A 24,712-nucleotide genomic window follows, 5' to 3' on the forward strand; every position below is an offset into this window, starting at 1 on the left:
TGAATGAATGAATGAATGAATGAATGAAGATAAAAGGAAAAGAGAGAGCCAGGCATGGTGGCTCATGCCTATACTCTTAGTACATGTGAGGCTGAGGTAGGAAGGAGAATTAGAAGTTCCAGACCAACCTGTGCAACATTGCAAAATCCGAAAAGTATCAAAGCAGAGTAAAACATTCTCTAAACAGGATCGATTGTAATGCACGCGCACGAACACACGAACGAACACACACACACACACACACACACACACACACACACACAGGGCTCATTTTCTAAGTTATCCAAAGTTCTTTATACAGAAATGTCATCTGTTAAAATGATTTTCTTCATTCATCGAATGGCCTTTACCCTCCCTTTGCTTACTTCTTAGTCTGTGCTGTGGTCACTTACGCACCTGTAATAATTCACAATGCTCTCCAGACTTGGAATGTTATATGCATCTAAAAGGAAAAAAAGCAAACATTCATCACTTTCTATAACACTTTAAATGGCAAAGCGTCCCTCAACTGCATATTTTAAAAGTAGTAATTTCACTGAACTCAGATTAACTGGAAGTTTTAAGGCGCGAGCGCACTGAAGAATAAATAGTAGGTGCATTGTGATTCTGTTCAGAACAAGTCAATTTGAAAGTTCTAAGACTAGACTGTTGTTGCTGGTTGCTTGAAACTTGCTAGGTAGCTCATGCTGGCTTAAAACTCTGTGATCCTGTCTCCCTCTCCCTAGCGCTGGGAGGACAGGCATATGCTACCATACTTGTCTTGCTGCTGTTTTAATCATGGGATAATAGAGTCAGGAAAAAAAAATAAGTTCATGCCTGATCTATACAATCATAACAAGTGTTTCTAAGCAGAGTCTCTAGTCCAGACTAGAAATCCCACAACGATTTCTGAGGAACTCTTTCTCCCATGTAGAGAAGAAAATGCCATACTGACCTAAAAGGCTAACAGTGACACCTCAATGTTTTGGAGTTTTTTGTTTTTTTTTGTTTTTTTTTTTTTTTGAGACAGGGTCTTGCTATGTAGCATGGCTGACCTAGAACTTGTTATATATACTAGGCTGGCCTCAATCTCATAGAAATCCATATGTCTCTGAAGTTTTAATATGATATATTATAGTTGCTCATGAGACGTGGCCCTCACCATATCTAAGTTTATGTTACAATTTTCCATGTTATAACATATATATGCTTTATTCTATCCTGTTCTTGGCTTTTACCATGATTTCCTTTGATATCCAGCCACTTGGTTTTTTCCATGACTCTTGTCTTCTTCAGAATTCTCTGGTAAGTCTGCCATTCTACCTCATGTTGTCTGGATCCCAAGTGTTCCTTTGTTTTGGCATCCGTCAGGTCTCCTGTGGGTTTACATGTACAGAGTTGACTTGAAGTGTAAACTAAACTCCAGGGGGCTCAAACAAACAAGAATGCTGAAGGAACACAACTTCTTAAACTATTCAGCACACGTCCATGAAATCAATTATGGATTCACACTTGTCCAAAGCAAGCCACTTAAACTAACAAGATTGTCTCAGCAAGGGCTCTGTTATTATAAGTTAGTGTTTATGTAGTCTATTTTGATATTAGAAGTGGGGGGGGGGTTAAAGAGAACACTACAATGGGCTGGAGAAATGGCTTAGAGAGGTACTGAGTTCAATTCCCAGCAACCATGTGGTGGCTCATAATCATCTGTAAAAATACCTGGTACTCTTTTTTGGCGTGCAGGCAGCCCATTGTATACATAATAAATAAACAAATGGAGAGAGAGAAGGAGAGACTACAAAATTCACCAACAGACTAAATGAAACTCCTTTATGAGACATTGCAACATTCTGGCAAGCGCCTATTATCTATTGCAACAGTTGTTTTCCAAACCCCAAATCAGGATTTATCGTGTGACCACGCACTATTTCAGAGCAAAAACCAATCTGGAAGATGTGGTTTGAACAATAAAATACCAAAGTTTCTAGGAAAGCAAAGAGAACATCTGAAGCAGGGGCTTATTCATTATCTGAGGGCTGATACTTCATCTTGACTGTGGACATGTTTCAGAAGAGTGAGTGGCAGCTGAACCACCCAATAAACATAACAGATACTCCTAGGAGCTTTTCCTAACCCCACCCTCACCCCCAACCTTTGGGGGCACAGGCACACCGGTTTGAGGAGTCTAGGAAATGCAGTCAGAAAACTACCAAGGGATGAAATCACTTGAGTCCTCAAACAACTGAAAACATGAGGTTAACCTCTTGGTATAGAAAATTTTAAGTCAGTTAAGAAGAACTTTTGATTACCGGTTAAAGGATTTTTCCTAATTCTCAAATTCAGCAGGACATCAGCCAGCACCCATCATTCATCACCATTAACACACAAACACCACACCACATCACACCATAAATTTGGCAGACAACGTCTGGCCATAAGCATCTCAAGCCTTTTTCCTACTGCTTTGAGAAAACCTTGAAATGGCAAAGCATTTAGCCTGGACCCCATTATCCCCTGGTAAAGGCAATTACAAAGTCCCATTGCCTGTGCCTCAAAAGGTTTAGCAGCTAATAGCTGCTGCCCTTTCTACCATCAGGACCACAGAACACCACCACCACAGCACAGGAATCTTCCCTACCAGTGGCCAGGACAAGAGCTGGTTGTATGATGTCAATAGTTTCCGAGCAGAACTTCTCTAAAGCCAGCGCTCTGCCTGGATCTTGATACCTGCTCAGGTGAATGTCGGATATCTGTCAAAAGCAAGCATTGGACAGAGACACATAATCTGAGTCAGGGAGCGCCGCACCGACAGGGGTGGCCCAGCAGCTCTCGGGTGCGGAAGGGCAAGAGAGAGAGACAGAGAGAGAGAGAGAGAGAGAGAGAGAGAGAGAGAGAGAGAGAGAGATGCTTCCACGCAGAACGCGGCCGAGGCCCCCTGCCGGGCTGAGCCTCCCGCGGTCTCCCGCCGCATCACCTGCAGACCCCAGAAGATGTTGCGGGCAGCCGGGCCCGGGGCGGGCTGCGGCCTCGGGGCGCCTCGCGGCCTCGGCAGCAGCGAGGACGGCCCCGCTAGGCCGTAGTGCTCCAACAGCAGGGCGGCCAGCGCCGCCGTCGCGAGCCCCGCCACCACTCGGAGGGCCAGCACCCTCGCCATCGCCGCGCGGCCCCGGGAGCGCGCCGCCGGCACTTCCGGCCTCTACGGCCGCCGCGCGTGTCCGCAGCCCGGGCCAGCGCCGGCGGCCCGGCTCCTTGGCGTCTACCGACGTAGTGAGGGCCAGGAGGGGCAAAGCGAGGGGGTGGCGGGGAGGCAGCGCGCCGCCCGGCTCCTCCGGGATCTGACTTCCCTGACCTCCACCTCTGCCCTTGTAAAGCGAAGGTAATGATACCTCCCGTGAGTGCAGGGTGCTCGTGAGAATCAAAGTATGTGTGAGGACGCCTCTTAAAGTACAAACGCGACAGGCGGCTCGCTCTGGCATAGCATAACCCCACAGGATTTCTTAACTTGTGGGAATTATCTTTTCCTTAGCCTGATTTTGTATGTGTTCGTTATATGGTACTGTGGCACTGCAGTATGCCTGTCAATTAATATTTCGTACAAGCCGAGAGCAGGAGAATTAGGTCCTGGTCTTAATTTATTTAACCACTCCTTTATTGTTGGCTTTCAACTCTTTACTAAGCATTGCTATTCAGAATAGACATTTCCATACAAATAGTGCTTTTAAAAATCTTTATTTCCTTGTGATATATTGTTAGTGTGGTAATTTATGCAAATTTCAATTCGTTCAGCATCTCTGAAATATAAGCCATTGATATAAACAGAAAACAAGGGAAGAATAAGACTTTGGTCCCCATCACCTACCAACTCCAGGGGACACAACGCCCTCTTCTGGTCTCTTTAGACAATGCACTGGATTGTACAAACCCACCTTCAGACACATATAATTAAGTACAAAAAAAAAAGTATCTTTATTGCCAGCACTTGGGAGAGAGAAGCAGACAGATCTCTGTGAGTTTGAGGTCAGCTTGTTCTACATAATGAGCTCCAGGACAGCCAGGCCTATGTGGAGAGACCCTGTTCAAAAACAACATAATTATAAAAGATTTTTTAAATATATCTTTTAATTTTATGTGAATGAGTGTTTTGCTTGTATGTTGGTCTGTGCACCATGTATGTACAGTGCCATGGAGGCCAGAAGAGGGCGTCCTTCAGAAGGGAATTACAGACTGTCGTGAACTGTGATGTAGGTACTAAGAGCTAAATCCCAGTCCTGTGCAAGAGCTGTAAGTACTCTTAACCACTGAGGCATCTCTTCAGTCCCTACAAATAAAATGTTAAAAAAAATTAAACTGTAAGAGGAAAGGAAAAATGTTAGAAAAAATCTACAGTACATTTTCCACAATACAAGCCGGGTGTGGTGGCACAGGCCTGTAAACCCAGCACTCAGGGAGGCAGAGGCAGGCGAATCTTCAGTCAAGAATACATAGTGAGACCCTTTCTCAAATAAACAAAACAAAATCTTTAAAATGACACACACTAGAAAATACCATGCAATAACTTTAAAGTCATTTTGAAGATAAATATCTGGTGTGAAAGCATGTTAATAACAGCTAATGAACTTCCTAAAAATTTACAGTATGATACAATATCATACACCATCAAGGCCAACCAATGCAAGAGCACAGAAGTATGAGACTCTACAGTGTATTTGTAGGAAATAAGGTGCGAATAAACTTTCAGAGATGACAAGGAAGGTTAGACTGGCAAAAAACATTTCAGAGTGGATTTGGAATGGATTTGAGTGGCATGCTCAAGGTTAAGTTTTATCCTAGAGCAAATTAAATTTCATACATTATTCATAGGTAAGAGAGTCTGACAACAATATGTATAAGAAAAAAATCTGGAGATAAAAGTGGTGCCACATAGCTGTACTCCCAACTTGCAAATTGGAGGCATAATCTGACACTTGCAAGTTAGAGACATGAGGATTGGGAATTCAAGACCAGCCTGGGCTACATAACACAACAAGTAGAAAATTTCATTTTATAAAACTGTGTTTCATGAACAAAATTATCCATGCCATGTCTATAAAGTGTATAAGATATGTAACATAAATTAATTTTATGAATAGAAATTAAAAGGTCAAACACAAGTTTCTGAAAAATATTATGAAAGAAAAATCACATCATAGCTAGGAAGAACTTATGCCAGGGATGACTGATTTAGCCAACATACATAGAAAGCATAAACACTTAGCTGAGGGTGGTGGCACTGTTTGTCACAGCACTGGGGAAGACATTTAGCAAGTTCCAGGCTACATAGTGAGACCCTGTCTAAAAACAACAAATGAATACCCCATAAAATATTATAATAGCAACCTCATTTACAATTCTGCAGTTATTTTAAAAGGCTGGTCATGGTGTTGTGCACCTTTATTCCCTGCATTAGAATAGAGGCAATAAGCATAAGAACAAAGAAGTCTGGGCAAGGCCCGATGGACGTCGTTACCTAACCATACCAACCAGTAGTAAGCTCTAGACTCTTGCTTGGGGGTGCTATTGCCTAACAGGACTTCCAGAATGGAAAGACTGTATGCTGATCCCTGACACCCTGCTCCCTATATGAAAGTGCGTTTGTATACAAGAAAACTACAGGGTGTAGGGCGTGTCTCGTAGCTATTACCAAACACTGTACTATAGGAAACTAAGCATTCTGGGCTTTTGCGATGTGATGGTGAAAGGGTTAGACTAACTTTGTAACCTGTATGTCTTCTAAAGCCTATAGTTTTGAGTTTTAGGTTCAGGTTAAGCTAAAGCATCTTAGTACCTTTCCAGAGAATGGAAAAATGTGACCCTATCTATGAGGACAGATAGAAAAAAAGGCAAGCAAGCAATGACCTTCACTCAGCAAAAAGAAAAACTCCTGTCTTTGAGATAGCATTTCTTAGCAACAAACCTAGACTTCTTCTGAGTAGCTTTTGACCTCCAGCCAAAAGTCTACAGCCCCTAATCTTCAAGGATGAGCTAGCCACCCCCACCTTCAATTGCAGCTGCATCCACACTTGGCAGGACTGGCCAAGCTTGAGCACCTAAGACTAACCAATTATCTTACTTTATAGCTTCCTCATCCAATCCTAAATTGCCAGAACTGCAACTTCAAATCTCCTGCAATTTTTCTTTTAAAAACCTAAAGGCCTTTGTCTCCCGGTGCCACTCTTTGCTGACCGGCAGGGGTGACCCCACTGCGCAATGGTTAATAAACCTCTTGCTTTTGCAACGAGTCGTGGTCTGGGGGAGTTTCTGGGAAGGGCACGATCTTGAACTCCTGAGCTGTGAGACCCCAGGTCTTACAATGGTATCACATTAATCTTCACAACCATCATACACGCATCTATGTTGTAGATGAGAAAACCATCTCAGAAAGGCTAATGCTCCTAACTTTAAAAACCAGGCAGTAGTAAAAAGAAAATATACTGAATCCTAATGAATAACTTTGCTTCTAGAAGCCAGGAATATAGTTAATTATTCCTCCAACAGGAAAAAAGGGCCCAATCCCATCGGTTAGGAAAGCAGAAAGACATTAAAAATGTTTTCCTTAAAAGATGGGCAGGTCTTTTAAAATTATACTAGAGGGGGCTAGAGAAGATAACTCAGCAGTTAAGAGCACTGGCTGCTCTTCCAGAGGACTTGGGTTCAATTCCTAGCACTTATACGGTGGCTCATAACCATTTGTAACTCCAGTTTTAGTGGATCCACCCTTCTCTGTTGGCCTTTTTAGGCACTGCACACAGGTGGTACATAGACATACATGAGGGCAAAACACCCAGACACATAAAATAAAAATAAACGTAAAAATTAAAAACATTTTAGTGCTATTTTTAGTACTTTTAAACTGGTACTTACTTTTAAGAAAAACTAGGAAATACAAAGTAGAAAATAATTTCCAGTTGTGAAACTCAGGGAATAATTTTGTGTTTAGATTTGGGTCTATATAGACATCTTAGTATGGATGTGAAAACATCCTCCCCTCCTCAAAAAAAAAAAAAAAGGAATCCAAAATACTTCTGATTGCAAGCATTTTGAAAACAGAATACTTAACTTTTGATAAAATCACCTCTACCTATCTAAAACAAAAATGCATAGGTTTGTTGTTGGTGGTGATGGTTTGTTTTGTTTTGTTCATTTGGTTGTTTGGCTTGATTTTTCGAGACAGGGTTTCTCTGTGTAGTTCTGGATGTCCTAGATCTTGCTCTGTACACCAGGCTTCCTCCTGAGTGTTGGAACTAAAGGTGTGTGCCACCACCACCTAGCAAAAGGTGTATTTTATAGGAACACCAAGGACTTGTTTTTGTGTGAGAATGGAGACAAAATTAAAAATATCTTAGTGATTGTGCTGGCTAGTTTTATGCCAGTTACATACAGATACAACCTAGTCATCAGTAAGGTGAGAATCTCAATGGAGAATATGCTTCCACAAGACCAGTCTGTAGACAAGCACATAGGGCGTTTTCTTAACTGGTGATTGATGGGGCAGGGCCCAGCCCACTGTGGGTGGGGCCACCCCTGGGCTGAGCTAGTCATGATGAACAAGCAGAAGAAAGCAAACAGCCCTTCTCATTCTCAGCTCCTGCCTCCTGGTTCCTGCCCTGACTTCCTTCCCTAATTAACAGTGATGTGGGAGTGTAAGCCAAATAAACCCTTTTCTCCCCAAGCTACTTTGGTTATGGTGTTTCATCACAGTAACCCTAAGACAGTGACTAGCATTTGTCATTAAATTTTTTTTCATTAGCACAAGAATAACATTTTGGTTTCAATTATACACGTATAATGTAAAAACAGCTGCTTTCTAAAGCGCTGAGAATTAAGTCCAGGATAATGTGCATGGTAGATGAACACTCTACATCTGAACTATAACCCTAGTCTACAGATGCATGTATTATTATTGGTTTGTGTGTTTGTGTTTATGTGTGTGTATACTGAATCCATGAATTTGTGCATGTTAGATAAGCACTTTACAATGAGTTACAATGTTGTGGATGTGAACATGCTTTTGTTTGGGTCCCAGGTGTAGGAATGTGGAACTGATTCCGATAGTCCACAGCGGCAAACTATTTGCCTCATGCAGGCTCTGAGAGGTGCCCTTTGCCAGCTGCAGACAGTTTAAATCTGAGGACTCTGGAGAGAAAATAAATGCCATAGTATAGAGAGGAGAAAGAACAAGGTTGCTGCTGATACAGTAAGACAAGAAGTTGGAATAAGGACTGGACTGGCTCCAAGGAACCCGAGGACCCTAACCAGCAGGAAGCAGCTAAGAAAGAGAACTGTACCCTCTCTCCCACTAACCCCATCTCTTTCCTACCTGGTGATGGGACGTTGGAAGGGATTGGGGTGGAGTACGAAGAAAGAGATATAAGAAATGTAAATAAAAGAGTTTTTTAAAAGTACACCAACATCACAAGTTCAGCCTTATGCCGTCCTTGGCCCCTCCTCTGTATCTTTTGGTCTTACAAAACATTGTTTTAGGTTGCTTGGATTTTTCACCCAACGATGTCTCATCTCAAGATAGAAAGAATGATTCTACAACCATGTTTCTCAAGATTAAACTCCTTAAAATTATTGGACCTCTCCCCAGGATCTTCTGCATATGTGCTTTGTATCAATATTTCCTAATTACAATTTAAGATGGAAAAAAAATTTTTAATTATCTTAAAATTTTTTATATGGGGTTTCATGTAACCAAACATGTTCTGTCTTTTGTTGTTTTGGGACAGGACCTCATTCTGCAGCTAGACTGACCTGGAGCTACGTGGTTCTGCTGCCTCCAACCTATAACAACCTTCCTATCTCAGCCTCTCAAATGCTAGCTAGCATTATCGTTGTAAACCACCCATGACTGGTTTATAACCATTTAAACGTAACATAAACAACTTTTTTGTTGTTGTTGTTTTGTTTTTGAGATAAGGTCTCACTGTGTAGCACTAGCTGTCCTAGAACTCCCTACGTAGACCACGCTGTCCATGAATTCAGAGATTCGCCTGCCTCTGTTCCCGTAGTGCTGAAAGGTTATGTGCTATTATACCAGGAGTAAATAGCATTTCAAATGAAAGTTAACTCTATAAACAAAAAATTATCCAAAAACGTGGGAATGACTAACTTTTGCAGATTTCTTAAGTTCCAATTTAATAGAAGATAGCTGTACTTTAGTTCTGCCTCTATCTATAGTCATGCTGAAGAAACTTTGATCTTACAGATCCTGTTTTAAAAATACCTTTAGATATTTTTAAGAAGATAGCAGAGAACCAATCCCTTCAAACTGTCCTTTGACTCACAAACATGAATCCCGGAACGTGCATGCACCACACAATTAAATGTATAGACACACAATTAAGTCAGTAAAGATTTAAAAAGTTTTGGTTTTTTTTTTTTTTAAAGGGGCCAGGTGGCTGACATGTCACTTGGATTGCCAAGGTGGAAGGAATGCTTGGAAATGGAGGCCAAATTGGGCTACAGAGTGATTATTCGTTTTGTAAAAAACTGAAAAACAGAAACAACAGATGATGCTACATTAGTTCTTGGTCACCTTTGTCCTCCGACCCTGGTCTTGGCCTTGGGTGCTTTCTCCTAGTTCAGAACTATTCCTTCGCACAATACACACTTATGCATTTGTGCATATGCAGTCTGTGGCAACGATTTTCCCTGGATGTTTCCGTACATCTTCCTTGTTCTTTCCACGTGGTATTCCATAACGGGGTTATATCCAGTTTGTCTTCCCTTACCGACAAACGGGCTAGGTTTCCCAGTTTTGTCATCTCCCCACGCCTACCGCGGATGAAGGGCTAAAGACACAGCTGTGAGGACTTCCCTTCGGCCTCAGCCCGGGGGGAACCAAAGATCAGAAACGTCCGGACTGGCGGGTCGGGACCCTGCTTCCGGGAAGCCGACCGGAAGTCGCTCCGGGTGCTGCGACAAACCCGACTTCAGGGGCCGTCGTAAAAGTGTCGTCCCTGGTGCGTCGGGCCGGCCACAGGTTTCCGCTAGCTGGCGGCCGGGGGTCGGGAACTGCGGACGTTCGTTTCCTTTAAGATGGCGGACGACGAGACGGACGGAACCGAGAGGATGGACGTCAGCTCCGAGCCTCCCTTGGCCCCTCAGCGGCCGGCCTCGGTGAGTCTTCACCGGCTGTTGCCTTTTGTCCTCTCCCCAAGGAGCCTCCTGCGGCGCCTGCGAGGGTTTGGGGCTCCACTTTCCGTGGCAGCGCCGGGAAAGGGGAGTGCTAGGATTGAAGCACCCTTCCTTCCCCGTAAAGTTAGTCGTCACCCACATACATTTCTGCCAGCTAAGTCTGCGGAGTAGAATGACTGTCATTTATTAAGTCTCAGCCTGCGCAGACACTCACGTCTCTATTTTGAAGTAGAAAGAACTCGTGCTGTTATTAGGTGGTTTGCTGTAGGAGCTGAGGTGAGGTTGGAGAAGGCCATTTTTTCGGTAGACGCATTGCTGACCCCTCTTGTTGATAGGAATCTGGACAGGCACCTGGTGTGATAGCCCCTAGTTGGGTGGACTTGATAGTGACAGTGAGTATTGTGGCTGTCATTTCATGTCCGGATGTCCATTACGGTAGTGTCTTGAGAACCCCAGGTCTGGCCCCCAGTGAGGGAAATTTGTCATTTGTCACTGCTTTCTAAATGCACAGAAGGGATGTTTCAAGTGGGAGAAATAACCATCAACCATACTTGGCTCTTGGATTTTCAAAGAATGAGAAAGGAGAGGTAGTGAACAAATTTGAGTCAATAGTTTGACCACAGGGAGAATGCTAACGGAGTAGGCTAAAAGGTGGGGCAGTGTTAGCAAACGTATTGGTGTGGTCCATTCAGATAACTGGTGGGGAGGGAGGTACTTATGAAGTACTCGCTATTCGTCATGACATGTTTTATCAAGTTTGTATATGGAAAAGTGTGGGATACACACCCATCCACGCACACAAACACATTGTATATACACACACACACACACCTGTTAGGGAAGTTGTTTGTAGTTTTAATAAAGTCATTCTTGTCTTACTTTATCCCGTCAGACTCTTGAACATTGTTTTATGAGTTTTATGAGACAGGAGAGTGGCTAAGAAATGAGTCAACTGAAGGGACTGGAGAAAAACATCTTTAAGATAAAAACCCAAGAGGAACAGAGTTGGGATTGGGATAAGGGTATGTTCTAGATCAGCACTTGGCAGTCTTCCTCTTCCATCCCCAAAAGTAGTTGAAACTCATTTCACTGCTGGTAGTGAAGTTCAGATGAAAACAGTTATGTTTCCAAGTAGCTAAACTGGCTTTTGTTTGTTTATTGAGTGCTGGGGAGCAAACTCAAGGCCTTAGCATGCTAGGCAAGGGCTCTTCTGAACTATAGGCCAAGGCAGAAGGATCACTTAAGTTCAGGCAAACCCTGGCCTACACAGTGAAACTCCATCTAAAAACAAAAATAGGAAAACAACAACAGTTCATAGATAGAATCATGTGCTTTTTTTTTTTTTGTAATCTAGTGTATAACTATGTAATCAGAAGAGTTGCAGTTTCCTGTTGTCGAAGATGAGTAATGTTTATTTAAAGCTTTGCTGTGTTAATTCTTCCCACTAGCACTGTAAAACCCCATTAATAAAACCATAGAACATCATTAATTTGGAATTGGAGATAATGGTATAGAAATTGAACAGGAGCAAACACTCCTTCAAAGAGTAATATAATTTTTTGGGCAAGGCTTTTTAAAGCTTTACAAAGAAGCAAGGAATGGTGTCAAGTAGCCTCAGGAAACCCAGTCTAGTGATACAGATAATATAAATGATCAAGAATTTAGATTTAAGATAGGCCGGTGTTAGTGGATACAGACTTATGACTGTGAAGCCTTTATTTTTTTGACTTGACTCTTTTTGCTTGACCCCAGAGTTCATCCTGCTTCCTGTACTTTTTAAAGCTGCTATTTTCCATTTCATTCTCCCTATTAAACTACCCTTGTGGTTAAGCCAAAGTTGCTCAGCTTGAGTCCTCAGCACTGCACCCCCATTTGATTAATTTATATCTCAAATCACTGCTGGGGCTGATGGAAACAAATACAGGACAGCTACAGAGCTTTAATAAAGATTTCCATTCTCATTAGATTTCCTTTCTAGTGAGTTACTGATTTCTTTAAACCAAATTTCTTTTTTAGATACAAGATCATTTCAGTAACATTTTCAACAGTGTCTAATATCACCTAACAAGTAAGTAGAATGGACTGGCAAAATGGCTTAGAAACTGCTTACTGAACACGCTTGGTGCCTTAATTTGATCATTCGTGCCACAGGTAAAGGTGGAAGGAAAGAACCAGCCGATACGCTATGTAATGGTGCACTGGCAGGGGTAACACGGGCCTATGCAAGGGTGTGCCCCCTGAGAAATTACGCCACACAGCAGATCTAGTGTAAGGAGGTTTATTGGGGATGGGAGAGGGGGGCCTGGAGAGAGGCAGTGAGTGAGCCATGAGGGCATAGAGAAGGGGTCCAGGGAGGGAGGAGAAGGGGATACCTAGAACATACAGAGAGAGGGAGAGAGGGAGAGAGAGAGAGAGAGAGAGAGAGAGAGAGAGAGAGAGAGATTGCTGGGGTGGCAGCCACCTGGAGATGGCAGTTGGTGACCTAAGGTGTTGCTAGGTCCCTGAGGGCAGGCCAGCAGAATGGCCTGCACACTAACACCAGCTCTACAAATTTATCCTCTGATCTTCACATTCATGCATCCATCTGCCCACACACAATAATAGTAATAATAATAATAACAATAATACATTTTAAAAATTAAGAGAGAAAAATAAATAATTTGAATTAAAAAAAATTCACTAAGAGAATTGATTCTTGAGCCGAAAAAGGCCCAAGAAGCTATATATTCACAAGCCTGCCCTAGTAAGCTAGCCATTTGGAAGTTACCAGTTTGGAATTAATTGATTGATGGTTAAGGCTATAAGAATAAATAATATCTTTTTATCTTGTTTTGTTTGAGATAGGGTTTCTCTGTGTCGCCTTGGCTGTCCTGGACTCCCTTTATAGACCAGGCTGGCCTTGAACTCAGTGATCTGCCTACCTCTTGTCTCCCTGAGCACTGGGATTAAAGGTGTGTGCCACCAGGCCCACCTATGAATAATATCTTTAAGGTAGAGTTGTGTGAATATATATACACACATATACCCAGAAACCAAAGAGCTGAGGAAATAAGAGTAGAACAGTGTCATGAAATGTAGTTTTTAGGAAAAGGTAATTTATTGGTTTCATGACAAGAACTGAGAATATTGAAAATCCAGAGGACATTGGTGGTCTGCCAGAACATCTGCTTTCTTTGACTATTTCCCACCTAAATTCCTTCTTCTAAGAAGAAGGTGTCATTCGGCATGGCCCTGTGATCTTTTTTTCTATATACAGACACTGACTGCACATTTTATTTCATCTAGTTCTATAGCTTATGTACTACCTCTATATGTTCATTTCCCAGCTCATAGCTCATAGTCGTCTCATTGCTGAGTGTCAGAATCATAAACTCAGTTGCTTACTTGCTTCCACCAGCCTATCTGATAGTTGTTTCAAAGAGAGAGAGCAGCTGGGCAGCAGTGGCACATACCTTTAATCCCAGCACTCAGGAGGCAGAGGCAGGTGGATCTCTGTGAGTTTGAAGCCAGCCTGGTCTACAGAATGATTCCAGGACAGCTAATGCTACACAGAGATAAACTCTGTCTTGAAAAACGGAGAGAGGGAGAATAGGAATTAGCTGTAGTAACCCAAGATATAGCTTCCATTTGAAAGTTTATTACAGGAAGACACAAGTTATCAGTTTGAGCAAGATTTTGGAAATGTGGTAGAAACAGTGATGACTTAATTATTAAGTTGATGGAAAATGAAAGAAATTGATGACATCTGTACCTCTAGTTTTGGTTTAAGCATTTATGGTAGATATTAGAAGAGGACAGCAGGAAGGCAAATCAAGAACTTTGTTATTCTTGTCTCAGTACAGGGCACCTCCACGTTAGCTCTTGAATACAAACATCTTTCTGTCTTTACACTCATCTTTGTAATCTAAGCCACCATTTGTTGCCTAGACAACTGTAGCTTCTTAACCAAGTTCTCTCCTTTTACTTTTGTCATCTTCCAGTGTGGAGATCAGAGGAGGCCCTAGTAAGTGAAGTCCTGTATGAATATGTGCTGTTGACATGGACAAAGGCTTGTCAAAGAACATGGCTTCAGACCCGTAGAAAAATGGCAAAGGCTTCTTCCCCACCACTGCCCCCATGGTGAGGCTAAGAGGGATGACAAAGCCTTCTTCTGGTCCACTTACATATACTGGTAGTGTATATAGAAAAAAATGTACACCATAACTCTTTTCTGCCCTCTCTTACTCTTTATGGTCTGAAGAGTGCTTCCTACAGAGAATGCTTTTATTGAGGTTAGCTAAACCTATCTCCTTGATCCAGCTGTGTAGCATAAACCCTTCCTTCTTGTTAATCTGCATATCATATCCCTGCCTTTTTGTTCAGCTGTATGCAATAACCCTGTGTGTCTGTGCTGTATGTAATAAATACACTGAGCTTCTGGGGTGCTGAAGTTTCTCCATCTGAGAGTCCAGACTGTCTGATCCCAGCATTTCATTTCTCTGTGTCTGTCATTCCTTCATTCCCTTGCTAGCCCTACTCAGGGCAAATGCCTGGAGCCATGTTGGACCAGGCATTCCAGTCCATTCTCTACAGGGCAAACAGTGTAATCATGTCAGTCTTTTCAGTACTTCATGGAGAGTCTGTCTGGAAAGATAGGTGTGTAAGTCAGTGATGCATGGTGAATCATGGAGAGGTGTCTGCCCATTCTTTATGTGCTGCCTTTGAAGCCTATTTCAAATTTTCCCTGCTATTACATTATCCAGCTTCTCAAAAGGCATTAATCCTATGCCTTTTTTTTTTTTTTTTTATAAAATAATTTCCTTTAAGCATTGTCCCTTAGTCTCAGGTGGTTTAAGACAAAAAATTAAGACCTCACTACTCCCTTGTGACTTGAGTTAACATGGCACTTGTGAAAGAAGCTGTTGCTGTTTTTATTTTGATGGATGAGTTTGGTTTTTCCTTTCTTTTCTTTCTTCAGACAGTATCTTGTTATATGGCTCAGGCTGGCCTGTAACTCATAATCCGTCATGCCTAGCACAATACATTTTTTAAAAAAAGTGTCGTGTCGGAGAGCAACAGAACCAAAATATCTGGGCACAGAGGTCTTTTCTGAGACGGATACTCCAAACAAGGACCATTCATGGATATAACCTAGAACTCCTGCTCAGATGTAGCCCATGGCAGCTCAGTATCCAAGGGGGTTCCCTAGTAAGGGGAACAGGGACTGTCTTTGACATGAACTCAGTGGCTAGCTCTTTGATCACCTCCCCCTAATGGGGGAGCAGCCTTGCCAGGCCACAGAGGAGAACTGTGCATCCAGTTCTGATGAGACCTGATAAGCTAGGGTCAGATGGAAGGGGAAGAGGACCTCCTCTATCCTTGGACTTAGAGAGGGGCATAGGAGGAGTTGAGAGAGGGAGGGTGGGACTGAGAGGGGATGAGGGAGGGGGCTATGGCTGGGATACAGAGTTAATAGACTATAATTAATATAAAAAATAAAAATTTAATTTAAAAAAAGTGTCATGTCCCTATAAACAAGCAAAGTGCTTGTGGAAATAGACTGTACTAAACAAACCCTCTGAAGGACTCCAGAAGAATAATTGTGCTGCCTTGAGTGCCCACTTGTTACCAGAAGCAATTCAGGCCCTGAGCGGAGCCAAGTCCACAGTTACTCTTTGAGGGTTCCTTCTAATAGTTTGCTGACTGCTGCGCTCCTAAAGAAGGTCCACTTGCCTTAGAGTGAGACTAACCACTTAGTATGTTTTTCTGGGCAAACTTTTAAAAAGCCCTTCAGCCTTTTGTTTTTACAAATAAGCTCAGAAATGACATTAGCCACAAGGAACTTATGTCTTTTCATTTACTCCTTTTTTAATACACACATGCTTTACTTTGAAATATAAGAAAACATTTTAGCTATTTTGCATATGTGTACTCCATATAGTGTAAAGAGCTGTAGGAAAACATTGCATTCATCCAAAGACTCAAAGAGAAGTATGGTCAGAGATGAAAAAGGAAGACAGTGGCTCAAGAGAGACAGGATGCATATAACAACTAGATTTTGGCAACATACTTATGCATTATTTCAAGAGCAAAGAAGAGACAGACAGAGTCCCTTGCTTGTCATGGCCTCTATATATTCAATTTGTATTATTAATGCCATGAATACATAGGAAATTTAGTTTTACTGGCAGCACAGGGCTAGAAGGAATAATAACACGTAGTATGAAAGAGTGACTAAGACAGTACGGAACTCAATAGAAAGGAAACGAAGCTTTACAACTAGGTTTACTCGCCCGTAGGACCAGGCGTGTCTCCATGTGACTGATGTAAGGGCGTTGGTTGCATACATTCTCCAGTCGGACGTGTGAGACAGCTGCCAAAGAAGAGAATGTGCTCTCTTTGAAAGCAGGGATTGCGGTGCTGCCAGCAGGCTTGGTGACCCATGCTTTTAATCCCAACACTTGGGAAGAGAGGTAGGTGGATCTCTGAGTTTGAGGCCAGCCTGGTCTACAGCCAGGGCTACACAAAAAAACCTGTCTCAAAAAATCAAACAAACAAACTTGTCAAGTAAGACAAGGAAATTTGTATACCCAAATATTTCTTGATGCCTAGAAATGTTGTCTACTTGCTAATTCAGTACTACCTGTGAAAACTTGAAGAACATCTAGATTTTATTACCTCTTCTTAAAAAACAAACAACAACAACAAAACAAAAACCAACAACAACAAAAAAACACCGAAGCAGCAGCCAAGCTTTTTGGCTTATACCTTTAATTCCAGCATTTGGTATACAGGGAAGGCAGATTTCTGAGTTCTAGAGCAGCCTAGTCTACAAGTCATGCTCCAGGTTGGTATGGTGAAACCCTGTCTCAGAATATAAATGCAATTTAAAAATTCTTAAAATTAAAAAAAAAAAAAAAAAAAGGAATTTAAGAAGTGGCAGGCCTGGGAAGACTGTAGATGTCTAGCACTTGACTTACAGAAGGGTAAGTTGTGGTTTGAACATCAATCTACCAAAGTTCCTTTTTCAGAATGATGTTCCCACAGGGGCATCTGTAACTGCAGATTTTATTTAGAGTTGCAAACTTATCTTTTAGTCTCTGTGGGGATGAGGAATATCTTTGGAATGTCTGGGAGTTTAAATGTTGTGAGAACTTATTTTTATGGACAGTCAATTAGGAAAACTTCCTTAGTTCCAAATGTTGTGGAGAAAAGATTTGTTTTTTGTTTGTTTGTTTTTCTGATCTTTTAAGTTAAACATTTAATTCCTGTTACAAGTGGAAGAAAACACTAAAAATGACCAAAGGGGGGCGGGGCATGAAACATTCACCAATAATAATTCCTGAATAACTTACTTGTTTACTCAGTAAAATACCTATTCTATAATTTTTCACTTATTTTGTGTGTGTATATGTATGTATGTGTGTTTGTATATAAGTATGTAAGTGCAGGTACTCATGTATCTGAGCATATGTGTAGAGGTCAGAAAACAGCTTTCAGGAATCAGTTTTCTCCTGCTGCCTTGTGGTATCCAGGACTAAACTTCAGTCATTGGCTGAGACATTTTACCAGCCCTTTTGTGTGCATGTGTGTGAGCTGGGTATAGTGGCTCATACTTGTAATCCTCAAACTTGGGAGGGTAAGGCAGGAGAATTACCATGAGTTCAAGGCCAGCCTGAGCTATAGAGTGAGTTTTAGGTCAGCATGGGCTACCAAGTGAGACCTTAAGTCAAATAACAAGAACAATAATAAATAATATAAAAGCCCACCTCTCCTCCCAAGGCTCAGGATACTTACGGAAAAGGGGCTGGAAAGGGTAAGAGCTAGAGGAAATGGATGGTGGATAGCTATAAGGAAATAATATCTATTGGACACAGCAGGGAAGCTGCACATAGAACTTACAGAGGTTTTGAAAAATACACAAAACCTGTGCAAACTCACGCCAGACTAAATCCTAGTGTGGAGATGGGAGGTAGGCACCCAACCCAGCCCCAGCCATGGAGCTGTTAGCAGTTGCTAGCTTCTGGAAAAGGGAGAGACAGTTTTCTTTTAAGAGTGTCCCTGGAAGTCAACCACACTCTAAGGAAGACCATGCATACAAGAATATTTAGGCAGCACAAGTTGGTCTTGATGGATTAAAAAAAAAAGGCACTAGGTTCAGTTGGTAGGGAGAGAGGGATCCAGGAAGAGTTGGGTGAGAGAAGCTAAATGTGGTCAAAACATGTTGTATGAAACTCTTAAAAACTTAAAACAAGAAAGCAAATTCCATAGTGTACCACAGTAGAAACTTTTTGTAAAAGACTATAATTATACAGCATCTACTGTAATGGTTCAGTAAACAAAGTTACAAGGTCTAATGTCAAAACTGGCCTTATTTCTTGCTACAAGTACTTACTGTTGTGTTTACTGAGAACTTATGTTGCATATTTATGCTGTGCCTGTGGGTATAAAGGGTCTTGAAAGACAGTTCCTTTTTTCAGGAGCTTTCAGCCTACTTGAAGGGTTAGTTGTAGACATTTAAGATAACCAACTTAATGGCCAGGTGTGGTTGCACATGCCTTTAATCCCAGCACTTCAAAGGTGGAGGCCAGTAGATAGATCTGTGAATTTGAGGCCAGCCTGGTCTACAAAAAGGAGTTTCAGAACAGCCAAGGCTACATAGTGAGACCTGTCTCAAACAGAAACAAACCAATATGCATAAGCAGCCTAGCAGGCACCAGGCGCTAGGTTCAGCTCCCAGCACTGTTAAGTGAATGAATGAGTATTTCTAACTGATATTAGGTAGGGTACAGAATGAATGTCTTCTGTAGTAAGTGCTGTATTGGAATTAACAGGAGAGACATTTTCTGACTTTATCAGTGAAGGATTATTAAGATGGGTCTTGAGCTGAGCCTTGAAGAGGAGATAAAGGGGGAGGGTAGAGGAATGAGAGCTACTGATTAGACCCATAGTGAGAGCACTGTTGGCATCCTCATTCAGGTATTCTGTACCAATCAACAAACAGTACAGAGACATGGTTTAAAAACATCAGCAATTTTTAGTAGTATCCACAATTTTAGACAGCTATTAGCTAAGAGGCTTCATTTAGACTAGAGAAAGATTAAAGGGAAGTCAAAGCTTTATTGTTTTGTTTTAGTTAAATATGAAATCAAGAAGGGTGAAGTTAAAAGACCCATGTACTTACTGTTATATTAGTTTTAGTAGAATAAGCATTGAACTGGAGAAGTTGGGATACCTGGGTTTTTTTTTATGGTACAACTCAAACCTAATGCCTTGTATTTGTTATACAAATGCTGTATGACCAGGTTAGACCCCCAGCAACATCTGTAGAAAAATTTAAAGTATACATAATTAAATTTTGTTTGTAAATATAAGATTGTATTAATCAAAATTTATGTTACATAACAGTATTTTTATGGCATTCTCCATTCATAGAATGGTATGTTCTGTTGGCCATGGTGGTATATTCCTTTAATCTGGCATTCAGAAGCAAAGAGAGTCATTGATCTCTGCAAGTTCTAGACAAGCCTGGTCTACATAGTAGAGTTTCAGGGCAGCCAGGGCTACATTCCTGTCTCCTAAAAACTGGAAGATTAAGAAGTGGTATATTCTGCTTTAATGGATGGACTTTTTGTTTGGTTTTGTTTTTTGAGACAGGGTTTCTCTGTATAGCTCTGGTTGTCCTGGAACTCAATCGGTAGACTAGGCTGGCTTTGAACTCAGAGATCTGCCTGCCTTTGCCTTCTAAGTGCTGGCATTAAAGGCATGCACCACCACAGCCTGGCTAATGAATGGACTTTTATCTGTAGACATTTAGGCAGATTTCAGCTTCTTCAATTACAAGTATTGTAGTGAATTTAACTGGTATTTTTGTACACCTGAGCAATATGGTTAGGTGGTAGACTGAATAATTTCTTTTTTGTTCTTCCATTGATAGGCATCAAGGTTTTAAGTGTTTTGCTTTTATGAACACTTTTGTGCCTGAGATATATGAGATTAAATAAGTTTTAGAATGATTTCTGTAGACAGAACATGCATATGCATGCCTACACACATATGAATAAAAGTTTACAAGCTGTTTAAATTGGTTTTTTTCTCTTTGCTAGGACAAAACTTCTAAGATAGAGGTATATTAGGGGAAGATTGATTTATTTTAGCTCTTAGTTTCAAGGCCAGGAAGGCATGCTATCTGGGAGCCTAACATAGCTTGCTCCTACGTCCATGACTGACTAGGAAACAGAGATTGGAACAAAGGGTGCTGAAGGGCTGGCTATAACCTGAGGCAGTTGGTGTGGCTGCTGTCAGTGAGGCTCTACTTCTCCAGGCTCCACAGCCTTCCAAAGTATCACCTTCATTGGAACCACCTGGTTAAACATGTGGGCCCGTGCACCACTGCATATTCAAACCATAGTAAAGGTACGCAGGGAAAACAAAATCCTTCCCAGCGATCTTTCCATCCTTAATTCATTTTGAATTTTTTCAGAGTTTTTTTTATCTTTTTATTTTGAAGAGTCAGGTCTCATATAACCCAGGCCTTGAACCTGATGTGTAGCTGATGATGCTCTTGAACTTCTTTCTACTTCCAGAGTATTGTGTTGCAATTGTGTACCACCATGCTGGATTTTAATGTAGTGCTGGAACCTAGGACTTCATGTATGCTAGACAAGCACTCTACTTTAGAAGAGTAGAAACTTCCTAGAAGTTTCCTGTTTAAACATAAGCATATTCAGTATGTCTGCTCTCCTCCTCCATATAAACAGTAGCACATGGACTCATTGTTCTGTGCTTTTTGCCATTGATTTATTGATTATTTACTTATTTTTGAGACAGGGTTTCTCTGTGTAGCCCTGACTGTCCTGGAACTCACTCTTTAGACCAGGCTGTCCTCAAACTCACACAGATCTGCCTACTTCTGCCTCCCTAGTGCTGGGATTAAAGACATGCGCCATCACCAGGCTTTTTGCATTTAGCAGTATAACTTGAAGAAAATACATATCAGGACATATATCTCCGTATACTTTCTAGCTGTGTTGAATGTATGACTAACCCACAATTAATTCAACTTTTAAAAAAACTCAAATTTTTAATTTATGCTTTTATTTATTTATTTGATCATTTATTTAATGAGTGTGTGTATATGTGAGGCCACAGTGTATCACAATGCACATATGTAGGTCAGAGGACAGCTTGCAGGTATTGGTTCTCTACCTAGACCATCTTGATCCTGGGGATCACCAAATCACCAAGCCTGATGGCAAGTACTTTTACCACTGTCTTGGTGGTCCAATCGATTCACCTCTTTTTTTGTATTGATGAAGTATAAAAATATTGCAAATTGCTTTGAAAGTACAGCATTATGCCATTATTTGTACTCCACAATCATTAAAAAATAACTTGGCCGTAAGGGCGTGGCTCCTGGCAAGCTAGCCATACTGCAGTGGATGGCCCAACATCCAAAAAGTATATGGGCAGCACAAACTGGACTTAATGGGTTAGAGATACACACATAAAGGAAAAGAGTGAGGTTGGGAGGGGATGAGGAAGTAGGGACAGGGATATGGGGAGGGGTGGTGGTGAACATGATCAAACTATGTCCTGTGTGTATATGAATTTCTCAAGGAATAAAATATTCTTTTCAACTAAAAAAAAAGAACTTGTAAAAAAAAAGTCTGATTGTCATCTTTTTTTCCCTTTCAGTGGTGGGATCAGCAAGCTGATTTTTATACTGCTTTCTTACATCATTTGGCACAACTAGTGCCAGAAATTTATTTTGCTGAGATGGACCCAGATTTGGAAAAGCAAGAAGAGAGTGTACAAGTGTCAATACTCACCCCTTTGGAATGGTGCTTATTTGGAGAGGATCCGGACATCTGCTTAGAGAAATTGAAGCACAGTGGAGCATTTCAGTTGTGTGGGAAGGTTTTCAAAAGTGGAGAAACAACATATTCTTGTAGGTGAGTATCATAAATTTAAAGGACTGGTTTTAATTTACAGCTTATAATTTGCATCATGCCTGGTTCATGGCGTTCTTTTCCTATGGTACATTAATCTTAAGTTCCTTTTATTTTACACTTTAAATCCACTTTTGCTCATAAAGCTTGATTTTTAATATATGACTTCTTATTAAACAGTTCTTTTTTTTTCTGTTCTTCAAAAGTATCAAAGAAATAGATTTTGAACTGTGTACATGTTTTGAAGTCAGCATACTGTATCTGAAACTTTTGAGATCAGGTGTATTTCAGAATTCTGACTACTTCCTCAACAGCATCTTAATAGAACCTTGTAAACAAACATCGGTATTCACAAAGATATGCTCACAAGTAATATAAAGCCTGTAGTTACATGTCATACCATACATACATACATATATAAATATATATGTTCAAAGTTTTTATCTTTTAGACAGGGTTTCCATTGCCTGTGCTGGCCCAGAACTCATAATGCGATTACAGGCATGAGCCCCAATATCCAGGTTTCATACATATATTAAAAGCCAGGCATGGTGGTATATACCTTTAATCCCAGCACTAGGGAGGGAGGCAGAGAGAGGCGGATCTCTGTGAGTTTGAGGCCAGCCTGGTCTACAGAGTAAGTCCAGGACAGCCAGGGCTCTGTTATACAAAGCAACCCTATCTAGAAAAACAAAATAAAAAGTAGTATATATATTTATTATATATATATTTGTAATATATATTTATATTATATAATTATAATATTTATAATTGTTATATATAAGTTATTATATATTATAAATATATAATAATTGTATATTTATAATATATATAATAAAAACCACTTTTTTGCTTAGAGAAATTAAACCATATATATGTGTATATATATATATATATATATGCTTATTTCTTTTTTCTTTTTTTAATTAAATTTTTTTAATATTAGTTACAGTTTATTAACTTTGTATCCCAGCTATAGCCCCTCCCTTATTCCCTCCCAATCCCACCCTCCCTCCCTCATCTCCTCCCTGCCCCTTTCCAAGTGCACTGATAGGGAAGGACCTCTTCCCCTTTCATCTGACTCTGGTTTATCAGGTATCTTCAGGACTGGCTGCAAAGTCCTCCTCTGTGGTCTAGCAGGGCTGCTCCTCCCTCAGTAGGGGTAGGGGGAGGTCAAAGAGCCAGCCATTGAGTTCATGTCAGAAATATCCATACATGGTCCTTGGTTGGAGATACAGTCTTACAGAAGACCCCTGTGCCCAGATATATTTGGTCCTTGTGGAGCTCCTGTCCTCTCCAGGTCATACTAACTCCCCCTTCTTTTATATGATTCCCTGTACTCTGCCAAAGGTTTGGTTATGAGTTTCAGTATCTGCTTTGATACACTGCTAGGTAGAGCCTTACAGAAGCCCTCTGTGGTAGGCTCCTGTCCTGTTACTTGTTTTCTCCTACAACCGATGTCCACACCATTTGTCTTTCTAAGTGAGGATTGATCATCTTACCCACGGTCCTCTTTCTTGTTTATCTTCTTTAGGTGTATAGATTTCAATATGTTTATTCTATCTTATAGGTCTAGTACCCTCTTATAAGAGTATATACCATGTGTGTCTTTATCCTTCTGGGATACCTCACTCAGAATGATCTTTTCTAGATCCCACCATTTGCCTGCAAATTTCATGATTTCCTTGTTTTTAATTTCTGAGTAATATTCCATTGTGTAAAAGTACCACAATTTCTGTATCCATTCCATTCCTCCGTTGGACATCTGGGTTGTTTCCAGGTTCTGGCTATTATAAATAAAGCTGCTACAACCATTGTTGAGCAAATATTCTTGTTGTGTACTTGAGTATCTTTTGGATATATGCCTAGGAGTGGTATAGCTGGATCTTGAGGAAGTGCTATTCCTAATTGTCTGAGAAAGCGCAGATTGATTTCCAAAGTGGTTGTATAAGTTTACATTCCTACCAGCAATGGAGGAGGGTTCCCCTTTCTCCACAGCCTCTCCAGCATGTGTTGTCACTTGAGTTTTTGATCTTAGCCATTCTGATGGGTGTAAGGTGAAATCTCAGGGTCGTTTTGATTTGCATCTCTCTGATGGCTAAGGACGTTGAGCATCTCTTTAAGTGTTTCTCTGCCATTCTTTATTCCTCTACAGAGAATTCTCTGTTTAGCTCCGTACCGCATTTTTAAATTGGGTTGCTTGATTTATTGATTTTTAACTTCTTTAGTTCTTTAATATATTCTGGATATCAGCCCTCTGTCAGATATAGGGTTGGTGAAGATCCTTTCCCAGTCTGTAGACTGTCGTTTTGTTCTATCGACAGTGTCTTTTTGCTTTACAGAAGCTTTTCAGTTTCATGAGGTCCCATTTATTGATTGTTGCTCTTAGAGCCTGTGCTGTTGGTGTTCTGTTCAGGAAGTTGTCTCCTGTGCCAATGAGTTCTAGGCTCTTCCCCACTTTTTTTTCTAACCGATTTAGTGTATCTGGTTTTATGTTGAGGTCTTTGATCCACTTGGACTTCAGTTTTGTGCAGGGTGATAAATACGGATCTATTTTCATTTTTCTACATGTAGACATCCAGTTGGACCAGCACCATTTGTTGAAGATGCTGTCTTTTTTCCAA

General features: G+C 41.0%; 2 protein-coding genes across 6 annotated transcripts in view; one reads left to right on the forward strand and one right to left on the reverse strand.

The window, feature by feature from the left end:
- Positions 1–3,178, reverse strand: part of Tmem62 (transmembrane protein 62) — a 31,108-nt gene extending 27,930 nt beyond the window's left edge. Inside the window, exons 1-4 of one of the 3 annotated variants that reach the window (XM_055628269.1) lie at positions 2,954–3,178; positions 2,618–2,729; positions 1,218–1,355; positions 397–442 (exon numbers count right to left, since the gene is read on the reverse strand). In XM_055628269.1, coding sequence (XP_055484244.1) covers positions 397–442; positions 1,218–1,355; positions 2,618–2,729; positions 2,954–3,133 — 476 coding nt within the window. In that variant the 5' untranslated portion in view covers positions 3,134–3,178. Of the gene's footprint in view, positions 1–396; positions 443–1,217; positions 1,356–2,617; positions 2,730–2,953 lie in introns of those variants that run through there. The other 2 variants (XM_055628391.1, XM_055628345.1) reach the window with 2 other exon arrangements.
- A 77-nt stretch (positions 3,179–3,255) lies between these two features.
- The window catches only part of Ubr1 (ubiquitin protein ligase E3 component n-recognin 1), a 126,990-nt gene continuing 105,533 nt past the window's right edge, over positions 3,256–24,712 (forward strand). For 2 of the 3 annotated variants that reach the window (XM_055628035.1, XM_055628084.1), the window contains exons 1-2: positions 9,716–10,140; positions 21,835–22,091. In XM_055628035.1, coding sequence (XP_055484010.1) covers positions 10,060–10,140; positions 21,835–22,091 — 338 coding nt within the window. In that variant the 5' untranslated portion in view covers positions 9,716–10,059. Of the gene's footprint in view, positions 3,356–9,715; positions 10,141–21,834; positions 22,092–24,712 lie in introns of those variants that run through there. The other variant, XM_055628158.1, reaches the window with a different exon arrangement.

Source organism: Psammomys obesus, unplaced genomic scaffold (assembly GCF_907164565.1).
Source record: "Psammomys obesus unplaced genomic scaffold, mPsaObe1.curated_primary_1811, whole genome shotgun sequence".
NCBI classification, from domain to species: Eukaryota; Metazoa; Chordata; class Mammalia; order Rodentia; family Muridae; genus Psammomys; species Psammomys obesus.